The sequence below is a fragment of the Chiloscyllium plagiosum genome, unplaced genomic scaffold (assembly GCF_037043375.1).
Source record: "Chiloscyllium plagiosum isolate Xiang-an unplaced genomic scaffold, Cpla_swu_hap1 HiC_scaffold_48, whole genome shotgun sequence".
NCBI lineage: Eukaryota > Metazoa > Chordata > Chondrichthyes > Orectolobiformes > Hemiscylliidae > Chiloscyllium > Chiloscyllium plagiosum.
This window is the reverse complement of record NW_028270186.1, coordinates 15,706,421-15,730,257: the sequence shown is the minus strand read 5'-3', so window position 1 is coordinate 15,730,257 and position 23,837 is coordinate 15,706,421. Positions and strand designations below refer to the sequence as shown.

Genomic DNA, 23,837 nt, shown 5'->3' with positions numbered 1-23,837 from the left:
TTACGAGGAATTGGGAAATTTGGAAGCGAGGGAGGAACCGGTTCTTGGCCAAACCGTAGCAGCAGGAAAAATGTTTGGACGTGAGCAGAAGTGGGTGAGCAGTGTGGTATATTTGGGACAGTGGCTGAAGGCAGTCCTGATAAGGAAGGCTCTGGTACATATCTGCTCCCTTAGATGTGAGGATAGGCAAACCAGAAACAAACAAATATGCCTTAAAATCTGTCAACTCATTCATACATTTACCTTGCCACTGATTCCTACATCCATTTGCCTGGGAGTTAGCCGTCGCCTTGCAGCACTCAATTTTTTTCCAGTGCCAAGCAAGCAGTACACACCCAATAACCAGGGAAATACCAAATACGATTGCGGCAATTTCACCTGAAAAAAGACAACATTCCAGTTATTCAACGTTGGGACACAACAGCAAAACTATTCTTGCACATCAATTCTGGTAAATACTCACCTGCTGAAAGACTTCTTGCAGGGGATATTTTTATTTCGCACACAGTGTCTGATGTCGGAGTACATGCAGTTTTCACAGTCTGACCTTCCGGACAGCTGGAAAACCAGATGAAAGAATTAGAATATTCAAACAAGGACAAATGGTCGTATCACAAAATACAACGGCATTGGGAGTGTTTGATGGGGGAAAGTGTAGAGGGAGCTTTACTCTGTATCTAACCCCGTGCTGTCCCTGTCCTGGGAGTGTTTGATGGGGGACAGTGTAGAGAGAACTTTACTCTGTATCTAACCCCGTGCTGTCCCTGTCCTGGGAGTGTGTGATGGGGGACAGTGTAGAGAGAGCTTTACTCTGTATCTAACCCCGTGCTGTCCCTGTCCTGGGAGTGTTTGATGGAGGACAGTGTAGAGAGAGCTTTACTCTGTATCTAACCCCGTGCTGTCCCTGTCCTGGGAGTGTGTGATGGGGGACAGTGTAGAGAGAGCTTTACTCTGTATCTAACCCCGTGCTGTCCCTGTCCTGGGAGTGTGTGATGGGGGACAGTGTAGAGAGAGCTTTACTCTGTATCTAACCCCGTGCTGTCCCTGTCCTGGGAGTGTTTGATGGAGGACAGTGTAGAGAGAGCTTTACTCTGTATCTAACCCCGTGCTGTCCCTGTCCTGGGGAGTGTTTGATGGGGGACAGTGTAGAGGGAGCTTTACTCTGTATCTAACCCCGTGCTGTCCCTGTCCTGGGAGTGTTTGATGGGGACAGTGTAGAGAGAGCTTTACTCTGTATCTAACCCTGTGCTATCCCTGTCCTGGGAGTGTTTGATGGGGGACAGTGTAGAGGAGGCTTTACTCTGTATCTAACCCCGTGCTGTCCCTGTCCTGGGAGTGTTTGATGGGGGTGACAGTGTCGAGAGAACTTTACTCTGTATCTAACCCCGTGCTGTCCCTGTCCTGGGAGTGTTTGATGGGGGTGACAGTGTCGAGAGAACTTTACTCTGTATCTAACCCCATGCCGTCACTGTCCTGGGAGTGTTTGATGGGGGACAGTGTAGAGGGAGCTTTACTCTGTATCTAACCCCGTGCTGTCCCTGTCCTGGGAGTGTTTGATGGGGGAGAGTGTAAAGAGAGCTTTACTCTGTATCTAACCCTGTGCTGTCCCTGTCCTGGGAGTGTTTGATGGGGGACAGTGTAGAGAGAGCTTTACTCTGTATCAAACCCTGTGCTGACCCTGTCCTGGGAGTGTTTGATGGGGGACAGTGTAGAGAGAGCTTTACTCTGTATCTAACCCGTGCTGTCCCTGTCCTGGGAGTGTTTGATGGGGGACAGTGTAGAGAGAGCTTTACTCTGTATCTAACCCCGTGCTGTCCCTGCCCTGGGAGTGTTTGATGGGGACAGTGTAGAGAGAGCTTTACTCTGTATCAAACCCTGTGCTGACCCTGTCCTGGGAGTGTTTGATGGGGGGACAGTGTAGAGAGAGCTTTACTCTGTATCTAACCCTGTGCTGTCCCTGTCCTGGGAGTGTTTGATGGGGGACAGTGTAGAGAGAGCTTTACTCTGTATCTAACCCTGTGCTGTCCCTGTCCTGGGAGTGTTTGATGGGGACAGTGTAGAGAGCTTTACTCTGTATCTAACCCCGTGCTGTCCCTGTCCTGGGAGTGTTTGATGGGGACAGTGTAGAGAGAGCTTTACTCTGTATCTAACCCCGTGCTGTCCCTGTCCTGGGAGTGTTTGATGGGGACAGTGTAGAGAGAGCTTTACTCTGTATCTAACCCCTTGCTGTCCCTGTCCTGGGAGTGTTTGATGGGGACAGTGTAGAGAGAGCTTTACTCTGTATCTAACCCCGTGCTGTCCCTGTCCTGGGAGTGTTTGATGGGGGACAGTGTAGAGAGAGCTTTACTCTGTATCTAACCCTGTGCTGTCCCTGTCCTGGGAGTGTTTGATGGGGGACAGTGTAGAGAGAGCTTTACTCTGTATCTAACCCTGTGCTGTCCCTGTCCTGGGAGTGTTTGATGGGGGACAGTGTAGAGAGAGCTTTACTCTGTATCTAACCCTGTGCTGTCCCTGTCCTGGGAGTGTTTGATGGGGGACAGTGTAGAGAGAGCTTTACTCTGTATCTAACCCTGTGCTGGACCTGACCTGTGGTTATTTGATGGGGACAGTGTCAAGGGAGCTTTACTTTTCGTGTAAAGAATAGAGAGAGTTTTTCTCTCTATCTAACACTGTGATGTTCCCGTCCTGGGTATGTCTGATGGGGACAAAATGGACGTGGTGATGTGCCTGAGTGCAGCCACTTCCAATGAATGGAACAGTAAATTTATATAAATTCACAGCCAGACTTGACTTTGCAGGTTCGAGTAGCCTATGAAGCCCACCTGAACCCAAATGGGATGCCCAGCGCGCGCGCACACACACACACACACACACACACAATCATTCCAGTCCCAATGTAGTTATGAGACCAATCTGTCTCACCTGGTTCGACACTTCCTGCATATCTCACAGGACTGCTCTCGCGAGCAGAACTTTCCTGTTTTGCACCGGCACACCGTGTTGTTCTGTGCAGAGCAGGGAGACACGACCTCCTGATCTGTGGAGCAACGCAGCAAGCAATTGAAATTGGTCCATTTGCAGGCAGAACAAAGGACGAGCAATTCAAAGGTGCTTCAGACAGATAGCATAGTAGGCCGGCAGGAGGCTGGAAGAAGACAGCAAGCCAGGCAGCATCAGCAGGTGGAGTGTTCTTCCAGCCTCCTGCCTGTCTACTTTGGGTTCCAGCATCTGCAGATTTGTTTTTGTGTCAGACAGATAGCATAGCACAGTGTGAACTTCTGTGCTGTAACATCTGACAAACCGAACCCTCTGACCTGGAGCTGAGGGAATTCAGAGCCACAGCTGGCGATACATCTTCCTGATGGTCGCACACAAGGGTGGTAAAGACATCCCTTTCCAGAGCAAAGGTGACTTAATGCAAAGCAGAAACGTTTCAAAGTTTAACCCAGGAATAGTTTTAACTCTGACTTCTTACCTTCTCTACAAGAATGACAGGCCAGGCAACTGTCTAGGCCATTAGGATATTCAGTATAGTCTTCTCTCTCAGTACAAGGTTGGCAATTGCCCCTGGTATAGAGCGTGTTACAGCTGTCAGCCACATAGGTTCCTGTAATCGGTGAGCAGGCCATTAACGAACAAGTCAGATCAATAACCACTCCCTTGCGATGAGGGGCGAGTTGGTCAAACTCAGTGGGGCATTTTAAAATGATTCACAAGTGACAGTAGTATTCCTTCACTGCAGATTCCACAATCACAGCAGTTCCATTCAAACACATAGCAATGCCCTCACTGGGCCACTCCCAGCTCTGTTCTGCACGCGTCAGTTAACTGAAGGTGAATGGCAATGGGGCTCAAGACAGACAGGTCTCCCGCTCCAAAGTGAAGGTAAGAACCCACTGTAATGTTCCCCGCGGTCACTTTGCCAACCAACCTGCAACATCTCAGTTCCAACATGACCATAAAACCACAAGATAGGAGGGGAGTTAGGCCATTCGGCCCATCTAAATGCGCATGCAGAGGGCAATGAGGTGCAATCCCCATCAATAGCCATTTCCCCAACCTGGGCAGCACCGAATCAGGACATTACCCCATGACTTTCTCCTCAAAGACCAACCATGGGATTGTTTGTGGCAGAGAGAGAGAGAGGGAGGAACTAGTGTTAAAGCTAACACCCCATTTAGTGGGACATGGTGCTGAGTATTATGCACCCCAACATTATCAGCGTTAGCACTGTGTTTTATGGGAAAAGCAGGTTTGATGAACTGTACACCAATCAGCAGAGCCTCCCAGCAGCCCGTTGCCAGGCAACACAATTTGGTATCCATAGAAGGATTTGCATTTGAGGGTCTGGAAGCATCTGTAGACAGAGAAACAGAGTCATGGTCATATCTCCTTGAGGGGTGATGCCCAAAAGCCTGTCGTCAGCAGGCCTCCAATTGCATGTTCAGCTCACTCCAGTCCAACAACAGAGCAGCTCCTCCCTAACAACGACATTCATCCAGATTCGGGCAAGATTGGTGCTGGCGGGCAGAGGGGGAATGCTTTACTTTAGAAGCTAGCTCCCTCCTTTTTTACTGAGCATTCGAGTTAAGCTTGCAGCGGGTGTGACAATCCCAAGATCAGACCTCTTGTTCACGACCAGCTCCCAAGTACTGCCTCTGCCGTGAGACTATTTGCTCAATTAGGTATGGTCAACAGGGAGAAGATCCCGACTCACCTGCAGGACACTTGCGGCAGCACAGATTGGCTCTCACCGGGTAATAGTCCTCTTTCGAGCAATCAATATCTCGGGCAGTCCAGTTGTCCTGAGTCAGCGCACTCCAGGCCTGGTTTCCGATGTTCTGCTCTTCAGCCTGGTCATGCTTCCCGTGTTGGGGCAGCCCTTGAACTGGAACCTTAAGGGGACCAAGGAGGTTTGATAAAGTGAGGATGAATCCTTCAAAGCAAGGCCTCCAAAGGCATTTCACAAGCATTATCTGACACAGGCTCACAGGTCGACGTGAGGGAATACCCAAAGCGGCGCACAGGAAGATATTTTGTAAAGGAGGGGAAGAGACAGAGAGGTTGAAGGACCCACCTTTACTTTGAAAACCTTCCCTTTAATTTTGTGTGAAGAAACTGAAAAAAAGCAAACACAAATAGATATTGCCAGCTGAATGAGGATGCCAGAATCTGTTCAGTGTGCAGACAAGAGTGATAGAGATGTACAGCATGGAAACAGACCCTTCGGTCCAACTCCTCCATGCCAACCAGATGTCCAAACTTGCTGAGCCTTGTTCATACAAAAACTGATGGTAGGATTTACACAGGTCAATCACTTTAGCATTGAAAAGCTTTTCGGACTCAACAGTTCCTTTGGAATTTTTCTGGAAGTTACTGAATAAATATTTGCTTGGGGAACGCTCATGAGGCAAGACTTGCAAAGTTAATCCACAGTCTCCAAGATAAAGAACAACTTTACTCAGAGAGTAATGCTTTGCCTGCAACGGTAGTAGATTCGCCAAGTTTAAATGCATTTCAGTCGTCATTGGACAGTCAAATGGACGTACATGGAATAGTGAAGGTGGGATGGGCTTCAGATTAGTATGACAGGGCGGCGCAACATTGAGGGCTGAAGGGCCTGTACTGCGCTGTAATGTTCTATGTTCTATAACTGCAGTCACCAACAGTTAAGTCAAAAAACTGGGAACATTATTGTCAACGCTGAAGAAATGAGGGATGGTGGTGTTATGATTCCAGCTGCTGGTCGGACTGGACAAGTCAAATAGAGTCATAGAGTCATACAGATGTCCAGCACGGAAACAGACTCTTCGGCCCAACTTGTCCATGCCGACCCAGTCTACTCCCACCTGCCAGCACCCGGCCCATATCCCTCCCAAACCCTTCCTATCCATATACCCATCCAAATGCCTCTTAAATGTTGCAATTGTACCAGCCTCCACCACTTCCTCCGGCAGCTCATTCCATACACGCATCACCCTCTGTGTGAAAATCTTCAGGTGAAATATGACTTGATAGCTCATCAGTTCAATTCTTGCAATTTGGCCACCGTGTGGTCAGTCACTGATCATAGTCACATGAGACAGGCAATGTACTTTTAAATAAGAACCCGCATATGCTACACAGAAGTAAAGAAAATCCAGAAAAATAGACCAGAAGCAACAAAATAAAAGCTTCAACCCTGGTTTCTCAGTAAATATGATTTATAGCTGAAAATGTGTTGCTGGAAAAGCGCAGCAGGTAAGGCAGCATCCAGGAAACAGGAGAATCGACGTTTCGGGCATAAGCCCTTCTTCAGGCTTATGCCCGAAACGTTGATTCTCCTGTTCCCTGGATGCTGCCTGACCTGCTGCGCTTTTCCAGCAACACATTTTCAGCTCTGATCTCCAGCATCTGCAGTCCTCGCTTTCTCCTCAAATATGATTTATACTCAATCCCAAGACAGTAGAGTGTCACTCTCACCCGAACTCTTTAATTTCTGAATGACAAGGTTGCGTCTGTCTTCCCACATGTCATAAAAGTTCAACTTTAAAACACTTCATCAATTGAATTACCAAGGAGATTGTTAATCGCTTAACTAAAGTCACATGCTTTCTTGAAAATTATGTTTGCACTCACGATTTAATAATGACTTCCTCGTCCTGTTTAAATTATGCCAAGTTCCCTTCACAGAATTCAAACAAAACTCACATACCTCTACTTTAGAATCTAAATTCCCAATAATAATACATAATTGAACCTTCTTTACGTCAAAATTGTGAGTATACCCGTCCTACTTTACTGGTCAGACCACAAAACGCTGATGGAAGGCTTGAAATATAATCTTTGGCAGCAGAGATCAAAAAGCATTACAACAAATACTTTGTTGTGAACAAAACATTTCAGGGGGCGGGCTCATTCAAGGACCCCAACCCCCAAGGTTGTTGAAAAGAAAGGTAATTGTTAAAATTAATTCCAAGCTGTGTAATTTAATCTCTTTCAGTAGGGAACTTAAAAAAAATTCCAAAGAGCGAGTGCAGAAATGTACAGAGTAGCACCCCACTCCTCCTTTGAAATGTGGCACTGGAAGATGCCATTCAGTCCCCAAAACGTACTGCAGCATTCAAAAAGATTGGGGCTGATTTCTATTTCAACTCCTGGAGCAGATCTGCCATGTAAAGCTTACGGGAAATGCGAGGATTAAACAGGTCTGCAGTCAGCCTCGTGATTATTAGTCAGCTCCATTTGTGGTTTTGTTATTGAGTCATTCACCTCTCCTTGTGTGTAATAATATCTCTGAGCAGGTTGATAAGAAAGTCTCTCTTCCTTCCCCCCTGAACTGAGGGAGTGGCACCTTGGATTGAAACACTCTAACGCTGTGAACTTTGCTCCACGAATACCACAGCTTCCAGTGATGAGATTACTTTCCCTACCTCTTTCTGCATGCGGTGCAGTTTGTCAGCAGAGCCATCAGGGATACAGCAGGGAGGTATGGGACTGGGTGGGGTGAGGAAATTTGCTTTGCGTCATCTGATTATGTTGAAGATAACTGAGCAACTCATTGTTATTCTTCCATCTTGAAGAAAACCAGTTTGTGCTGCTTTCATCCCTCTGTGGCCTTAACCCCTCCCCTTCTCAATCAATCTTCGGAGAACTCTGTGTTTGTCCAATTCTAGACTCTTGACCATCCCTCATACCCACTGAACTAATTTGGCAGGGGCATGGGAACCACATGAAGAGGTTAGCGGACAGGAAGGAGGCAGTAACTAAAACCTGTAGGGAACTAGATATTGAGGGCAGCATGACGAAGCGGAAGAGTAGGAAGGAAGTGGTTAATGAACGCAGAGGGACTGTGGTCTGAGGTGCATTTGTTTTAATGCAAGAAATATCGTAGGTGAGGCAGATGAACTTAGGCTTGGATTAGTACCTGGGAGTATGATGTTATTGCTATGACTGAGACTTGGTTGAGAGAAGGGCATGATTGGCAACTAAATATCCCAGGATATCAATGCTTCAGATGGGAGAGAGAGGGAGGTAAAAGGGGTGGAGGAGTTGCATTACTGGTCAGAGAAGATATCACAGCTGTGCTAAGGGAGGGTACTATGGAAGACACGAGCAGTGAAACAATATGAGCAGAGCTCAGAAATAGGAAGGGTGTGGTCACAATGTTGGGGCTATACTACAGGCTTCCCAACAGTGAGCGTGAGACAGAGGTACAAGTATGTAGAGCGAGAGAGAGAGAGTTCAGATGTCCAAATATAGAGAGAGATCAGAGAAAGATGTTGCAGCAACAGGTGGTAATAGGAGATTTTAATTTTTCCAACATTGACTGGGATTCACTTAGTGTTCGGGGTTTCGATAGAGCAGAATTTGTAAGGAGCATCTCGGAGGGTTTTCTAGAGTAATATGTAAGGAGTCCAACTCGGGAAGAGGCCATACTGGATCTGGTGTTCGGAAATGAGCCCAGCCAGGTGGTTGGAGTTTCAGTGGGGGATTACTTTGGGAAGAGTGAACACAATTCTATAAGTTTTAGAACGCTCATGGAAAAAGACGAGAGTGGTCCGAAAGGAACAGCGCTAAATTGGGGGAAGGCCGACTCTACCAAAATTCCGGAGGAGCTGGGGAATGTGGATTGGGAGCAGCTGTTTGAAGGGGAATCCACATTCGATATGTGGGAGACTTTTAAAGAGAGGTTGATTCAAGTTCAGGAGAGTTATGTGAAAATGAGGGACAGACTTGACAAGATGAGGGAACCATAGATGACAGGTGAAATTGAGAGACTAGCTAAGAGGAAAAAGGAAGCGTACATAAGATCTAGGTGACTGAAGACAATCAAAACTTTGGAAAAATATTGGGAATGTAGGACCAATCTGAAACGAGGAGTTAAGAGCGCTAAAAGGGGTAATGAGATATCCTTAGTGAGCAGGGTTAAGGAAAACCCAAAGCCTTTTATTCATAATTAAGGAGTAAGACGGTAACTAGAGAAAGGGTTGGCCCACTCAAGGACAAAGGAAGAAGGTAATGCATGGAATCAGAGAAAATGGGTGAGATTCTTAATGAGCACTTTGCTTCGGTAATCACCAAGGAGAGGGTCATGGCAGATGTTGAGATTAGGGATAGATCTTTGATTACTCTCGATCAAGTCAGCATAAGGTGGGAAGAAGTTCTGTGTATTCTAAAAGGCATTAAGGTGGACAAGTCCCCAGGACCGGGTGGGATCGATCCCAGGTTACTGAGGAAAGCGAGAAAGGAAAGAGATGGGGCCTTAACAGGTATCTTTGTAGTATCCTTGAACACAGGTGAGGTCCTGGAGGACTGGAGAATTGCTAATGCTTTCCCCTTGTTTGAGAAGGGTAGCAGGAAAATTCCAGGTTATTATCAACTGGTAAGCCTGTTGTCAGTGGTAGGGACGTTGCTGGAGAAGATACTGAGGGATAGGATCTATCCCCATTTGGAAGAAAATGGGCTTATCAGTGATGGGCAGCATTGTTTTGTGCAGTGAAGATCATATTCAACAAACCTAACAGAATTCTTTGAAGAGGTGACAAAGTTGTTTGATGAGGGAAAGGATGTAGACGTCATATACATGGACTTGTAGGCTGATGGAGAAGGTGAAGTCGCAATGGGTCCAGGGTATTCTTGTTAGATGAATTGAGAACTGGCTGGGCAACAGGAAACAGAGTAGTAGTGGAAGGGAGCTTCTTAAAATGGAGACCTGTGACCACTGGTGTCCCACAGGGATGTGTGTTGGGACCGCTGTTGTTTGTAATATACATAAATAATTTGGAGGAAGGTGTAGGTTGCCTCATTAGCAAGTTTGCAGATGACATTAAGATTGATGCAGTAGCAGGTAGTGAAGGGGACTGTCAGAGAATACTGCAGAATATACATAGATTGGAGAGTTGGGTAGACAAATGGCAGATGGAGTTCAATCCAGATAAATGTGAGGTGATGCATTTTGGAAGATGCAACTCCAGAGCGAACTATATGGTAAATGGAACAGTTCTGGGGAAAATTGAAATACAGAGATTTGGGTATTCAGGTCCATTGTTTCCTGATGGTGGCAACACAAGTCAGCAGAGCAGTCAAGAAGGCATACGGCATGCTTTCCTTCATTGGACAGGGTATTGAGTACAAGAGTTCGCAGGTCATGTTACAGTTGTATCGGACGTTGGTTCAGCTGTATTTGGAATACTGTGTACAGTTCTGGATGTCTCAATACCAAAAGGGTGTGTATGTTTTGGAGAGGGTGCAGAGGAGATTCACCAGGATGTTACCTGGTACGGAGGTGCTCGCTGTGAGGAGAGGTTGAGGACATTAGGATTATTTTCATTAGAAAGATGGAGATTGAGGGGGTTTCTGACTGAGGCTTACAAAAGCATGAGAGGTGTAGACAGAGTAGACAGCAAGAAGCTTTTTCCCACAATTACTTGGGATCCCGAGTTCAAAGTGAGAGGGGAAAAGTTCAGGGAGATATGCATGGAAAGTTCGTCACTCAGAGGGTGGTGGGTGCCAGGAACGCATTGCCAGCGGAGGTGGTAGAGGCGGGCACGATAGCCTCACTAAAGATGTATCTGGGCAGATACATGAATGGGCAGGGAGCAAAGGGACACAGATCCTTAGAAAATAGGCAGCAGATTTAGACAGAGGATCTGGATCAGCGCAGGCTTGGAGGGCTGAAGGGCCTGTTCCCGTGCCGGAATGTTCTTTGTTCTTTGAAGCCATGCCTTTACTGCCTGAACGCTAAACTCTGGAATTTCATCTCAAAACTTTCTCTTCCTTTATAGCGTTTGTCATTTTGGATACCTTGCCCTAATATCCACAGACTGGTTTGGTGTCAGAAGGCTGTCCCTAGGAGGTTGACAGTATGGAAGGTAGAAATGCAAGTTGTTCCTTTGATTATTTTTCAAAAAAACTACAAGAGCTGAATGCAGAACCTAAAATGACACATGAATTCACTGCCGGAGCTGTCCGGATGCACACACAAAACAATACGTCACAATGTTGCATCAGCCGTTTCCCTGAATGATCCCATTTTTTTTCTGAGAATGATGCAAGTCATCCCATGCCCACAAGTTGAACTGGCCTTCAACTTCCTGCACAACAACAAGCAGGCAAGGGAAGCACCAACTTTAAAAGTCACAAGACACCGACTTTAAAAGCAGACAAGGAGGGTGGGAGCATGTTTACCAATGCAGTTATACTTCAGTTAACAACGCTGAATTTGAATGTACTGTATACTGTGACAGGCAGCAGTGAGGTCAAGGCCAGGACTGACCCTCTGGTACTGGATCTCAGCATTCAGCACTGCACCTCCAACTTGGCAGCACTCCCTCAGTATCGCTTCTTTAGCAGCATGGTACTCCCGCAGCAGTGACCCTCCAACAGTGCAGTACTCCTGCGGCACTGACCCTCAGACAGTGCGGCCCTCCCTCAGTACTGACCCTCCGACAGTGCGGCACTCCCTCAGTACTGACCCTCCGACAGTGTGGCACTCCCTCAGTACTGACCCTCCGACAGTGCGGCACTCCCTCAGTACTGACCCTCCGACAGTGCGGCACTCCCTCAGCACTGACCCTCCGACAGTGCAGCACTCCCTCAGTACTGACCCTCTGACAGTGCGGCACTCCCTCAGCACTGACCCTCCGACAGTGCGGCACTCCCTCAGTACTGATCCTCCGACAGTGCGGCCCTCCCTCAGTACTGACCCTCTGACAGCGCAGCACTCTCTCAGCACTGACTCTCCGACAGTGCGGCACTATGACAGTATTGCACCCCCCCAACAGTGGAACACTCCATCGGAACTGCACCTCCAACAGTGCAGCACTGCCTCAGTACTGACCCTCCGACAGTGCGGCCCTCCCTCAGCACTGACCCTCCGACAGTGCAGCATTCCCTCAGTACTGACCCACTGACAGTGTGGCGCTCCGTCAGTACTCACCCTCCAACAGTGCGGCACTCCCTCAGCACTGACTCTCCGACAGTGTGGCACTCCCTCAGTATTGACCCTCCGACAGTCCGGCACTTCCTCAGCACTGACCCTCTGACAGTGCGGCACTCCCTCAGTATTGACCTTCTGACAGTGTGGCGCTCCCTCAGTACTCATCCTCTGACGGTGCAGCACTCCCTCAGTCCTGACCCTCTGACAGTGTGGCACTCCCTCAGTACTGACCCTCCAACAGTGCAGCACTCTCTCAGCACTGATCCTTTGACAGTCTGGCACTCCCTCAGTCCTGACCCTCTGGCAGTGTGGCACTCCCTCAGTACAGAATCTCTGGCATTGCAGCCCTTCAAATGACTCAGTGATGAAAGAGGCACACACAGAACCAGGTCTCAAGTTGGACTGATGGATTTCATTTTGTTCACGACATGTTCAATAAATAAATATTTCACCTCTTGTTGCTGGAACCTTTGGCAGAGCGCTATAATGCACGATTGGCGCTTGTACATTCCCATGTTGGAAAAAAAAGGGAGATTCCACCACACAATAGACTTCCATATCCCGGGGCAACATGAAATCATTCCACAGCTAAACCAAAGACCACTGCTTTAAATGTTTTGAAGTATACATCTGGAGACCCTTGTCTCTGCCACTTACATTCCAGTAACAAATATTAAAAATACAGGACATTGCAGATTGTGAAGAACACCCTTTCCAGACAGAATCTTTACATTTGCAACAGGGAGGTCAATTGAAAGTGAGTTCCTGTGACAGGAAACGCAATTTAAGGAATGCAATTCAAGTTCAGAACTTGTTAAGTGTCACTGTTCAGCGTAGGTCTAATGAAGCACATTCATATCTTTCTGGTGACTTGTTAAACACAGCCCAGTGGTGAGGACTCTAACTTCTGAGTGTTGTGCATTCAAATCCCCATTCTTGGCCGCAAATTTCAAAGGTCAAACGTACAGCTTGTCAGGAGCACTGCCTTTCAGTTGAGAGCTCAGTCTCCTTCTTGCGCTGCTTGTAAATGTCCCTCAGGGTGGTGGGGGGGGGAGAGGATTTCCAAAGGAAAAATGGGGTATTTCTCCCCCTGTCAGACCTGGCTGACATGCACCCTTCAACCAACATCAACAACATGACCATATTGCTGCAATCAGCTTGGCTTCTGCGATTCCAACAAACATTGACTACATTTCGAAAAGTACGTCACTGGGGGACATCCAGAGGGTGTTTGTAGCTTTTTGCTGTTTTCTGCATTCATGTCACTTGCTCGGCCATTGTCCATCCCGAGGTGACCTGGAGAAGGTACATTGCCGTTTGGGAGTTCTAGGCGTTTGACCCAATGACACTGAAAACGTGGTGATATATTTGCAAATCAGGACGGTGAGTGGCACGGGGGGGAACGTGCAAGGGGTGGTGTTCCCGGATATCTGCTGCCCCTTGTCCTTCTAGATGGTCATGGTCATGGGTTTGGAAGGTGCTGTCTCAGGAGCCTTGGTGAACATCTTGAAGATGGTACACACTGCTGCAGCTCTGTGTGGTCGTGGCGGGAGTGAAAGCGTGGTCAACCAAGCAAGCTGCTTTTGCACGGATCTTCTTGCATGCCATTAGAATTTGTACTTGTCCAGAATATTTCAATATCATAAGGCCATAGGCCATAGTAAAAGACATTCAACCCATTGAGTCTGCTCCACCATTCAATCATGGCTGATAGGTTTTTCAGCCTCATTTTCCTGCTTTCTCCACATAACCTTTGATCCTCTTGGCAATCAAGGACTTATCTATCTCAGTCTTAAATATACTCAATGACCTGGCCTCCTCAGCCTTCTGTGACAATGAATTCCATAGATTCCCCACTCTCTGGCTAAAGACGTTTCTCCTTATCTCCATTCTAAAAGGTCTTCCCTTTACTCTATGGCTGTGCCCTTGGGTCCTAGTTTCTCCTACCAATGGAAACATCTTCCCAACATCCAATCTGTCCAGGCCGTTCAGTGCTCTGAAAGTTTCAATCAGATCGCCCCTCATCCTTCTAAACTCCATCGAGCCTTTTACATTTTTTTTAGATTACATTACATTACATTACAGTGTGGAAACAGGCCCTTCGGCCCAACAAGTCCACACCGACCCGCCGAAGCGCAACCCACCCATACCCCTACATTTATCCCTTAACTAACACTACGGGCAATTTATCATGGCCAATTCACCTGACCTGCACATCTTTGGACTGTGGGAGGAAACCGGAGCACCCGGAGGAAACCCACGCAGACACGGGGAGAACGTGCAAACTCCACACAGTCGGTCGCCTGAGGCAGGAATTGAACCCGGGTCTCTGGCACTGTGAGGCAGCAGTGCTAACCACTGTGCCATCGTGCTGCCCACCAGGGTCCTCAAACGTTTCTCATATGTTAAGCCTTTCATTCCTGGGATCACTCTCGTGAACCTCTTGTGGACTGGTTCCAAGGACAATATATCTTTGCTGATGTGTGGGGCCCAAGATTGCACACAATACTCGAAATACGGTCTGACTAAAACATGGTCCACTGTATTTCTGGCTTGTCCAATTCAGTTTCTGGTCCATCATAACCCCCAGAGTGATGATAGTGGAGCATTCAATGATGGCAATGTCACTGAATCTTATTTCTTCATTTTTCTCCCCCGAAGAATTTGTACTTAAGAATCTGTACCTCTGTATACATAAGACATTGCAGTAAATGGCGACTTGTAAACTTTTCCCTGTACTCATTTAAGTGCATGTGATAATAAAGTTAATTCTAAGAACATCAAGGGATAATGGGTGCCACAGTGGCTCAGTGGTTAGCAGTGCTGCCTCACAGCACCAGGGACTTGGGTTCGATTCCAGCCTTGGGCGACTGTCTGGGTGGAATTTGCGTATTGTGTTTGTTGGGTTTTCTCCGGGTGCTTTGGTTTCCTCTCACAGTCCAAAGATGTGCAGGTTAGCTGGATTGGCCGTAGGAAATGCAGGGATACAGGTAGAAGGTAGGGGGCAGGTCTTGGTGGGATACACTTCGGAGGGTCAGTGTAGAGTTGATGGGCTGAATGGCCTGCTTCCACACTGTAGAGATTCTGTGATGCTTAGATTCTGTCCGTTTGAAGATGGTCATTGCCTGACAATTGTGTGTGGTGCAAAAGTTACTTGTCGCTTGCCAGTCAAGCCGGAATATTGTCTAGGTATTGCAACATATTAGATTAGATTCCCTCCAGTATGGAACAGGCCTATGGCCCAACAAGTCCACACTGACCCTCCGAAGGGGAACTCACCCAGACCCATTCCTGTTCCCTATATTTAAACCTGACGAATGCACCGAACACTATGGGCAATTTAGCATGGCCATTGCAACATATGGACTCGAACTGCTTCAGTACCTGAGCTGTTGCACATTATGCTGAATATTGTGAAACCCCAGCAGGGATCACCACTAATCCCATCCGGTCATCCTTAGCTGATCTTGGTCAAATAAGATTCCAGACCCACACTTACGACCTTCTGACAGGAGGATGATCATTGATGAAACAGCTGAAAATAGATGGGCTTGGGACATTACACTGAAGAACTCATGCAAAGACAGCCTGGTGTTGGGATAAATGGCCACCAACAAACACAACCATCTTCCTTTGTGCTCAGTATGACTTGAACCAGAGGAGTATTTTTCCCTGATTTCCATTGAGTCTAATTTTGCTCGGGCTCCATTGCGATCTGGCTGATGTTATTGCTTGACACGTCAGTTCCCAGACTGAAATCCAGTTTGAAAGATCACATTTTTTTGTTTTTTTTCCCCCAAGGTTTCAATGAGGTGGTGGTCTCTCATTAAAACGCAAGCACACAATGTTGCAGAATTGGATTTAACAACAAAGCTAAAGTTTATGATGCAAAAGAAATGAGGATAAAATTGAATAAGCCAAACTATTTACATTTAACACAAGTTTAAAGATTTAAAAACAAACCTGAAGTACAATTCCATACATCCCAAGTTTGGAGGTTGCTGGTGTTGGACTGAGGTGGAGAAAGTTAAAAATCACACAACACCAGGTTATAGTTCAACAGGTTTATTTGGAAGCACGAGCTTTCGGAGCACTGTTCATTTGAGAATGTAACTTTTTTAAAAAGGTTCTGTGATTTACATATGAAAGAACTGATACCAACATGGTCATTCTAAAAGATGAGAAACTGAAACAATCCAGGTCTTTTTCAATATATAATTTCAGTTAAATCACAGTGTAAACCTTTGCTATAAATTCTGTGTCTTACGATCTTATTCTCCACAACCACCTGCTGAAGGAGCAGTGCTCCGAAAGCTAGTGCTCCTAAATAAATCTGTTGGACTATCACCTGGTGTTGTGTGATTTTTAACTTTCTACATCCCAAAAGCACTCTTTTCCAGGACTCACACTGGAGAAAGTGTGATAGAGAAAGAAATTATTTTTCTGCCACTTTGCTAGGGCTAAATCTAACAGTGATTTCAACTCCCAGTCTTCAGATTTCGATTGCCTCTTCCTGGTGCCTTCATACATCTCAACTTAAATTGTCTCAGCTTCAAAAAAAACCCCTTCAGGGTTTAGCCAAACACTTCTGGACTAAGTTAAAAATCACAATTTCAATGTATAATTTCAGTTACATCACATTGTAAACTTTTGCTATAAATTCTGTGTCCTACGATCTTATATTCCACAACCACCTGATGAAGGAGCAGCGCTCTGAAAGCTAGTGCTTCCAAATAAACCTGTTGCACTATAATCTGGTGTTGGGTGATTTTTAATTTTGTATACCCCAGTCCAACCCCGGCATCCCAAATCATAACTTCTGGACTCAGATTTTTACTCACCTCCTTACACTGAGGGGGTAATCTACTTCTTAACAATTCGACACTATCTTCGCCCTTTCTCAAGAACAACTGCTTTACACATTCAGCTTCAGCTAAGACTTCTGCAAAACTGCTTAACAGAAAATTTAAAAAGTTATCATTTTCAATCGACTTTTCCTATTCAAAAGGAAAAATCGATTCCTGATTTTCTAAATTGAAAACTGAATGCACAACTGTTTGATGAATGGTAAAAATTCTCCCACAGTGAAACAAAAACCTACTACTCTCCCAGAAATCTCTCTCACACAGTGTTTTAAAATAAAATTACCATGGCGAGAGAAATGCTTACAAGATAATCATTAAACCTCTCAAATGTACAGGAAACACATATGCCACCAGTTCAAACTTCAAAAAAGCCAAAATTACATAAAAATATGTATAAATCAAACACATTACACGACAGCTCCTTATAACACACTCAGTCAAATGCAGCCTTGATGTCAAGGGCAGCCACTGTCATCTCCTGTATGTTTGTAACTAGAAGGAGGCAAGCATCAAAATATAAGATCATCCTCAATTTGACCAACCTTTGGATGACGTAAAATCAAACAGGGAGTGCCAAATGAGGCAATCACATTCCAATCAACTGGCAAACAACCTCAACAGGCCTCTACACTTCCTGTCCTGTGCCGAGGCAATGGCTTTCTGATATCAAGCTCTGACCAAAACTGATCCCACTTCTGGTTGGCAGTGAAGATTTGGTCATTTTGGTGTGAGTCTGGAGTCTTATTTTACCCAGATCAGCTAAAGGTGACAGGATGGGATTAGTGGTGATCCCTGCTGGGGTTTCACAATTTAACACAACTTTAAATCTTGCCTAGGAATCAGAGTGGACACTAGCAAGAAGGACACAAGTTCATTTATTTTTCTTTAATCTTCTGCGGGGCCTGAAAGTCCTGGCAGAGACTAAAAAGTGGCAGATCAGTTCTTGGCATCTGACAAGGTAGAAATCGCACGACTTGATACATTCCAGGTCCCACCCATTTAACCTTCCAACATTGCTCAAGACTGACGCATCGAATATCATCAAAATTTCATATGGCAACAGAATCAGTTGTAAACATTTGTTGGAGAGGAATGAAAAAACATTCTGTGCTCATTGTGTTGGAGAAATCACTATGAAACCAACTATTGGAAAAAAAACCAGAAAGACCAACTGTTCTGGCATAAGTGTTGAACTCGGACATAATGAAAACACAGCCAACCCAGTCAGTCACCAAGACCTATAAGCCCACAACTAAGCACCTGCACTCACCATCCCACTTAGCATTCCATCCGCCATCTTTAACTTTCACTCTCTCCATCACAGAATTACAGTGCAGTACCACGGACCAACGAGAACAATAACTGGCCTTTGTGTTACCTTCTAATCCCATGATCTCCACCTTTAGAAGGACAAGGGCAGAAAACAGGTGGAAACGCTATCCAGTTGCAAGTTCGCCTCTAACCCACTCACCATTCTGACTTGGAAGTATATTGCTGGTTAGTGTCATTTTGTCAAAATCCTGGAATTCCCTCCCCAATCGCATTATGGGTCTGCTGGCACCCCAAGGACCACAGCAGTTCAAGTAAGTAGCTCATTACCACCTTCTTCAGGGCAATTTAGAATTGGTCATCCCAGGAATCAGTCTGAGGAACTTCCATGACACTCTGTCTTTCACAAGTATGTCCTTCCTAAGGTAAAGGGGACAAAACTGGACACAGTTCTTCAGCTGTGCTTTCACCAAGGCTCTACTGAACTGCAGCAAGGAATCTGTTCTCCAATTCTCTGGTGACGAAGGCCAAAACCTAACTGTGACTATGAACAAAAGTCTTCCAAAATGATATAAATTGTTTGTTGTTTTACACAATGCGAATGCAGAAAAGCTGGACTATTTTCTAAGGAGATAATATTCATACTTTTGACAAATACTGTCATGAACAGGTATAGAACATATTGTAAAAACATTAATGTAAGGTTGTCCTTCATACTGAGAATATTGGGTAAGCACCATGCTGTAATTGTACACAGCACTGGCAACACCAAACCTAGGATTACTGCAAGCATTTCGGAGCACCAACATGCTGGAATGGTGTACTAACCCTGGAGGACATGCAGCACAGACTGACCTAAAAATTAGCTAAAAGGATCAAATTACAAGGAGAGATTCCACTCGGGAGGGTTGTATTCCCTGGAAATCACAGGTTGAAGGTGTTTTGTCAAAATTTTCAAAATACATAGTGGAATAGGGAGAGTAGATAACGAGAAACTGCTTGGCCAGTCAGGGATTCTAGAACTAGGGGTAACAGACCAAAGATTAGAGCGAGATCCTTCAGGAGTGAAATTATCAAACACTTCGACAGGCAGAGGATGATAGGAGTTTGGAATTTTCTTCTGCAAATGGCAATTGATATTAATTCAGTTGTTAATTCTAATAATAGATGGTTGTGATCCAAAGGTATTAAGGGATGCAGGGCAAAGATGGGTCTTTGGACCGAGGTCACGGTCTTGCTGAATGGCAGTGGGAAAGTTTGAGGGGCTGAATTATCTGCCCCTAGTCCTCTGACCTTACGTGCGTTCACTCCTAAATCCACACGAATCAAGAGCAGGACATTTGGACCTTCAAGCCTGGGTCACCATTTGGTAAGAGCATAGCTGATCTGATGGTGGCCTCAACTCCACTTGCCCCATCCCCTCCCTTGTCAATCCAGAGTCTGCTTTAAAAATATTCAATGATACTGTCTCTATCACTCACTGGGAACCAGGTCCCATGTAACCATGACCCTCGAAAATATTCTCCTCATTCTCCATCTTTGAATTTGTAAATGGTGTCTTCCTGTCCCTGTCTTGCCCACGGTCTTTCAGCATTCACAGGACAAATTTCCTTCAGGATCTGATATGTCCCATTCATCTCCCTTCCCATTCTTAACTGCAAAGGACATAGGCCCAGCAAGTCCTGCCATTCCCAGAACATTCCCCAGCCAGGAATCAGGAGTGAGCTTTCTCCAAACGTATTTATTTCCTTTTTTTTTAAAACGAGGAGACCAAAACTGCACACAATATTTGAAATGCTCCAAATGCTCTGTGAAACAGGAGAACAACATCCCAACATTTCTATCCCATTCCCCCCTACACCATTTGCCCTCACAGTTCTTGGATAAATTCATCCCGCAGCACATAAAATGAAATCACCAGAAGAGAACACATTTGCGCGGAGAGCTAAACGTTTTGTCAAAGAATTTGGTTTTAAGGAGTGCCTGAAAGGATTAAGGAGAGGTCTGGGGAATTCCGAAGTTTCCGGGCCTCAGCAGCTGAAGGCAAATCTGCCGATGGTGACAGGGAGGCAGTAAAGGAGGGCAAGGAGCTGGCCAGAAGAGGGGTGAGCCCTTACAGCTCCTCAGCATTCCCTGCCCCAGCTCCAGGGTACTTGAGGAGCTCTCTTGAAAGAACCAAGGAATGAATTAGCGCAAGTGGAGTTGACACGGCCAGGGCGATAGAAGGTCCTGCATACACAGCCAGGGCTCTGAGAGGGCCCTATACACACGGCCAGGGCTCTGAGAGGGTCCTGTACACACAGCCGGGGCTCTTAGAGGGTCCTGTACACACAGTCAGGGCTCTGAGAGGGTCCTGTACACACAGCCAGGGCTCTGAGAGGGTCCTGGACACACAGCCAGGGCTCTGAGAGGGCCCTATACACATGGCCAGGGCTCTGAGAGGGTCCTGTACACACAGCCAGGGCTCTGAGAGGGTCCTGTACACACAGTCAGGGCTCTGAGAGGGTCCTGTACACACAGCCAGGGCTCTGAGAGGGTCCTGTACACACAGTCAGGGCTCTGAGAGGGTCCTGTGTACACAGCCAGGGCTCTGAGAGGGCCCTATACACACGGCCAGGGCTCTGAGAGGGTCCTGTAGACACAGCCAGGGCTCTGAGAGGGTCCTGTACACACAGTCAGGGCTCTGAGAGGGTCCTGTACACACAGCCAGGGCTCTGTGAGGGTCCTGTACACACAGCCAGGGCTCTGAGAGGGTCCTGTACACACAGCCAGGGCTCTGCGAGGGCCCTATACACACGGCCAGGGCTCTGAGAGGGTCCTGTACACACAGTCAGGGATCTGAGAGGGTCCTGTACACACAGTCAGGGCTCTGAGAGGGTCCTGTACACACAGCCAGGGCTCTGAGAGGGTCCTGTACACATAGCCAGGGCTCTGAGAGGGTCCTGTGTACACATGCAGGGCTCTGAGAGGGTTCTGTGTACAGAATCAAGACTCTGAGAGTGTCCTGTGTACACAGCCAGGGCTCTGAGAGGGTCCTATGTACAGAATCAAGAATCTGAGAGGGTCCTGTGTACACAGCCAGGGCTCTGAGAGGGTCCTGTGTACACATCCAGGGCTCTGAGAGGGTCCTGTGTACAGAATCAAGACTCTGAGAGGGTCCTGTGTACACAGCCAGGGCTCTGAGAGGATCCTGTGTACAGAATCAAGACTCTGAGAGGGTCCTTTACACACAGCCAGGGCTCTGAGAGCGTCCTGTGTACAGAATCAGGGCTCTGAGAGGGTCCTGTGTACACATCCATGGCTCTGAGAGGGTCCTGTGTACAGAATCAAGACTCTGAGAGGGTCCTGTGTACACAGCCAGGGCTCTGAGAGGATCCTGTGTACAGAATCAAGACTCTGAGAGGGTCCTGTGTACACAGCCAGGGCTCTGGGAAGGTCCTGTGTACACAGCCAGGGCTCTGAGAGGGTCCTGTGTACAGAACCAGGGCTCTGAGAGGGTCCTGTGTATACAACCAGGGCTCTGAGAGGGTCCTGTGTACAGAATCAGGGCTCTGAGAGGGTCCTGTGTATACAGCCAGGGCTCTGAGACGGTCCTGTACACACAGCCAGGGCTTTGAGAGCGTCCTGTGTACAGAATCAGGCTCTGAGAGGGTCCTGTGTACACATCCAGGGCTCTGAGAAGGTCCTGTGTACAGAATCAAGACTCTGAGAGGGTCCTGTGTACAGAACCAGGGCTCTTAGAGGGTCCTGTGTATACAACCAGGGCTCTGAGAGGGTCCTGTGTACAGAATCAGGGCTCTGAGAGGTTCCTGTACACACAGCCAGGGCTTTGAGAGCGTCCTGTGTACAGAATCAGGCTCTGAGAGGGTCCTGTGTACACATCCAGGGCTCTGAGAGGGTCCTGTGTACAGAATCAAGACTCTGAGAGGGTCCTGTGTACACAGCCAGGGCTCTGAGAGGATCCTGTGTACAGAATCAAGACTCTGAGAGGGTCCTGTGTACACAGCCAGGGCTTGAGAGGATCCTGTGTACAGAATCAAGACTCTGAGAGGGTCCTGTGTACACGGCCAGGGCTCTGGGAAGGTCCTGTGTACACAGCCAGGGCTCTGAGAGGGTCCTTTGTACAGAACCAGGGCTCTGAGAGGGTCCTGTGTATACAACCAGGGCTCTGAGAGGGTCCTGTGTATACAACCAGGGCTCTGAGAGGGTCCTGTGTACAGAACCAGGGCTCTGAGAGGGTCCTGTGTATACAACCAGGGCTCTGAGATGGTCCTGTGTACAGAATCAGGGCTCTGAGAGGGTCCTGTGTATACAGCCAGGGCTCTGAGAGGGTCCTGTGTATACAGCCAGGGCTCTGAGAGGGTCCTGTGTATACAACCAGGGCTCTGAGATGGTCCTGTGTACAGAATCAGGGCTCTGAGAGGGTCCTGTGTATACAACCAGGGCTCTGAGAGGGTCCTGTGTACAGAACCAGGGCTCTGAGAGGGTCCTGTGTATACAACCAGGGCTCTGAGATGGTCCTGTGTACCGAATCAGGGCTCTGAGAGGGTCCTGTGTATACAGCCAGGGCTCTGAGAGGGTCCTGTGTATACAGCCAGGGCTCTGAGAGGGTCCTGTGTATACAGCCAGGGCTCTGAGAGGGTCCTGTGCACACAGCCAGGGCTCTGAGAGGGTCCTGTGCACACATCCAGGGCTCTGAGAGGGTCCTGTGTATACAGCCAGGGCTCTGAGAGGGTCCTGTGCACACAGCCAGTGAGGCACAGAGTTGCGGGAGAAAGTTTGCAAAGGGCAGGCCACAGGAACTCCGGGCGGCAGTGAATATTTGAGGGATCTTACTCACCAGGAACACAGACACCAACACAGCCAAGGACATGGTGCGGCCGCTGGGCTGGTACACACACTCTCTTGTCACCCACAACAACTCCCTCCAAGGCTCAGGCAGTCGGACAAAATAAATCAAAAGCCCCACCGTCCCCGGAGACAGCTGTGAACTGGCGACAGCTCGGGACGCGATCCTTCGCCAAAGCAACTCCAACCAACCAACCACCCGGCAGCGCTCCGTGAGGAAATGAGTCAGGATCCAACAATGTCAGTTTTCACACAGAGAGAGAGAGAGAGAGAGAAGAGGGAGGGACAGAAAGATGAAAGGGGGAGAAGGGGGGAGGGAGGCAGCCTGCTGAGAATCAGTGACAGGGAGAGGGTGGAAGATGAAGGGAGGAGGGAATGATGAAGGAGGGAATGATGAAGGGGAGAAAGAGGGAGGGGGGAAGATAAAGGGGGAAATGATGAAGGGGAGAAAGAGGGAGGGGGGTAGATAAAGGGGGAAATGATGAAGGGGAGAAAGAGGGAGGGGGGAAGATGAAGGGGGAAGGTGAGGGGAGGGGGAGATGAAGGGGGAAGGTGAGGGGAGGGGGGAAAGATGAAGGGGGAAGGTGAGGGGAGGGGGAGGTGAAGGGGAAGGTGAGGGGAGGGGGAAGATGAAAGGGGAAAGATGAAGGGAGGGGGAGATGAAGGGGGAGAGGAAGAAGGGAGGGCAGAAAGATGAAGGGAGGGCGGAAGATGAAGGGGTTAAGATGAAGGGGGAAAAGATGAAGGGGGGGGAAGATGTAGGGGAAAGATGAAGGGAGAGGGAAGTTGAAGGGGGGAGAAAAATGGGGGGAAGATGATAGGGGGGGATGATGAAGGTGGGAAAGCTGAAGGGGAAAGATGAAGGGGGGAAGAGGAAGAAGGGAGGGAGGAAAGATGAAGAGAGGGCGGAAGATGACGGAGAGGGGAAGTTGAAA

The 23,837-nt window shown here is 47.6% G+C and overlaps 1 protein-coding gene across 2 annotated transcripts in view; it reads right to left on the bottom strand.

Annotated features, from left to right (window-relative positions):
- The window catches only part of LOC122542975 (tumor necrosis factor receptor superfamily member 1A-like), a 33,960-nt gene extending 10,859 nt beyond the window's left edge, over positions 1-23,101 (bottom strand). For both annotated transcript variants that reach the window (XM_087984473.1, XM_087984474.1), the window contains exons 1-6: positions 22,895-23,101; positions 4,718-4,895; positions 3,476-3,607; positions 2,923-3,037; positions 464-558; positions 244-378 (exon numbers count right to left, since the gene is read on the bottom strand). In XM_087984473.1, the coding sequence (XP_087840599.1) occupies positions 244-378; positions 464-558; positions 2,923-3,037; positions 3,476-3,607; positions 4,718-4,895; positions 22,895-22,927 (688 nt within the window). In that variant the 5' untranslated portion in view covers positions 22,928-23,101. The remainder of the gene's footprint in view (positions 1-243; positions 379-463; positions 559-2,922; positions 3,038-3,475; positions 3,608-4,717; positions 4,896-22,894) is intronic.
- Between the last annotated feature and the right edge of the window lie 736 nt (positions 23,102-23,837).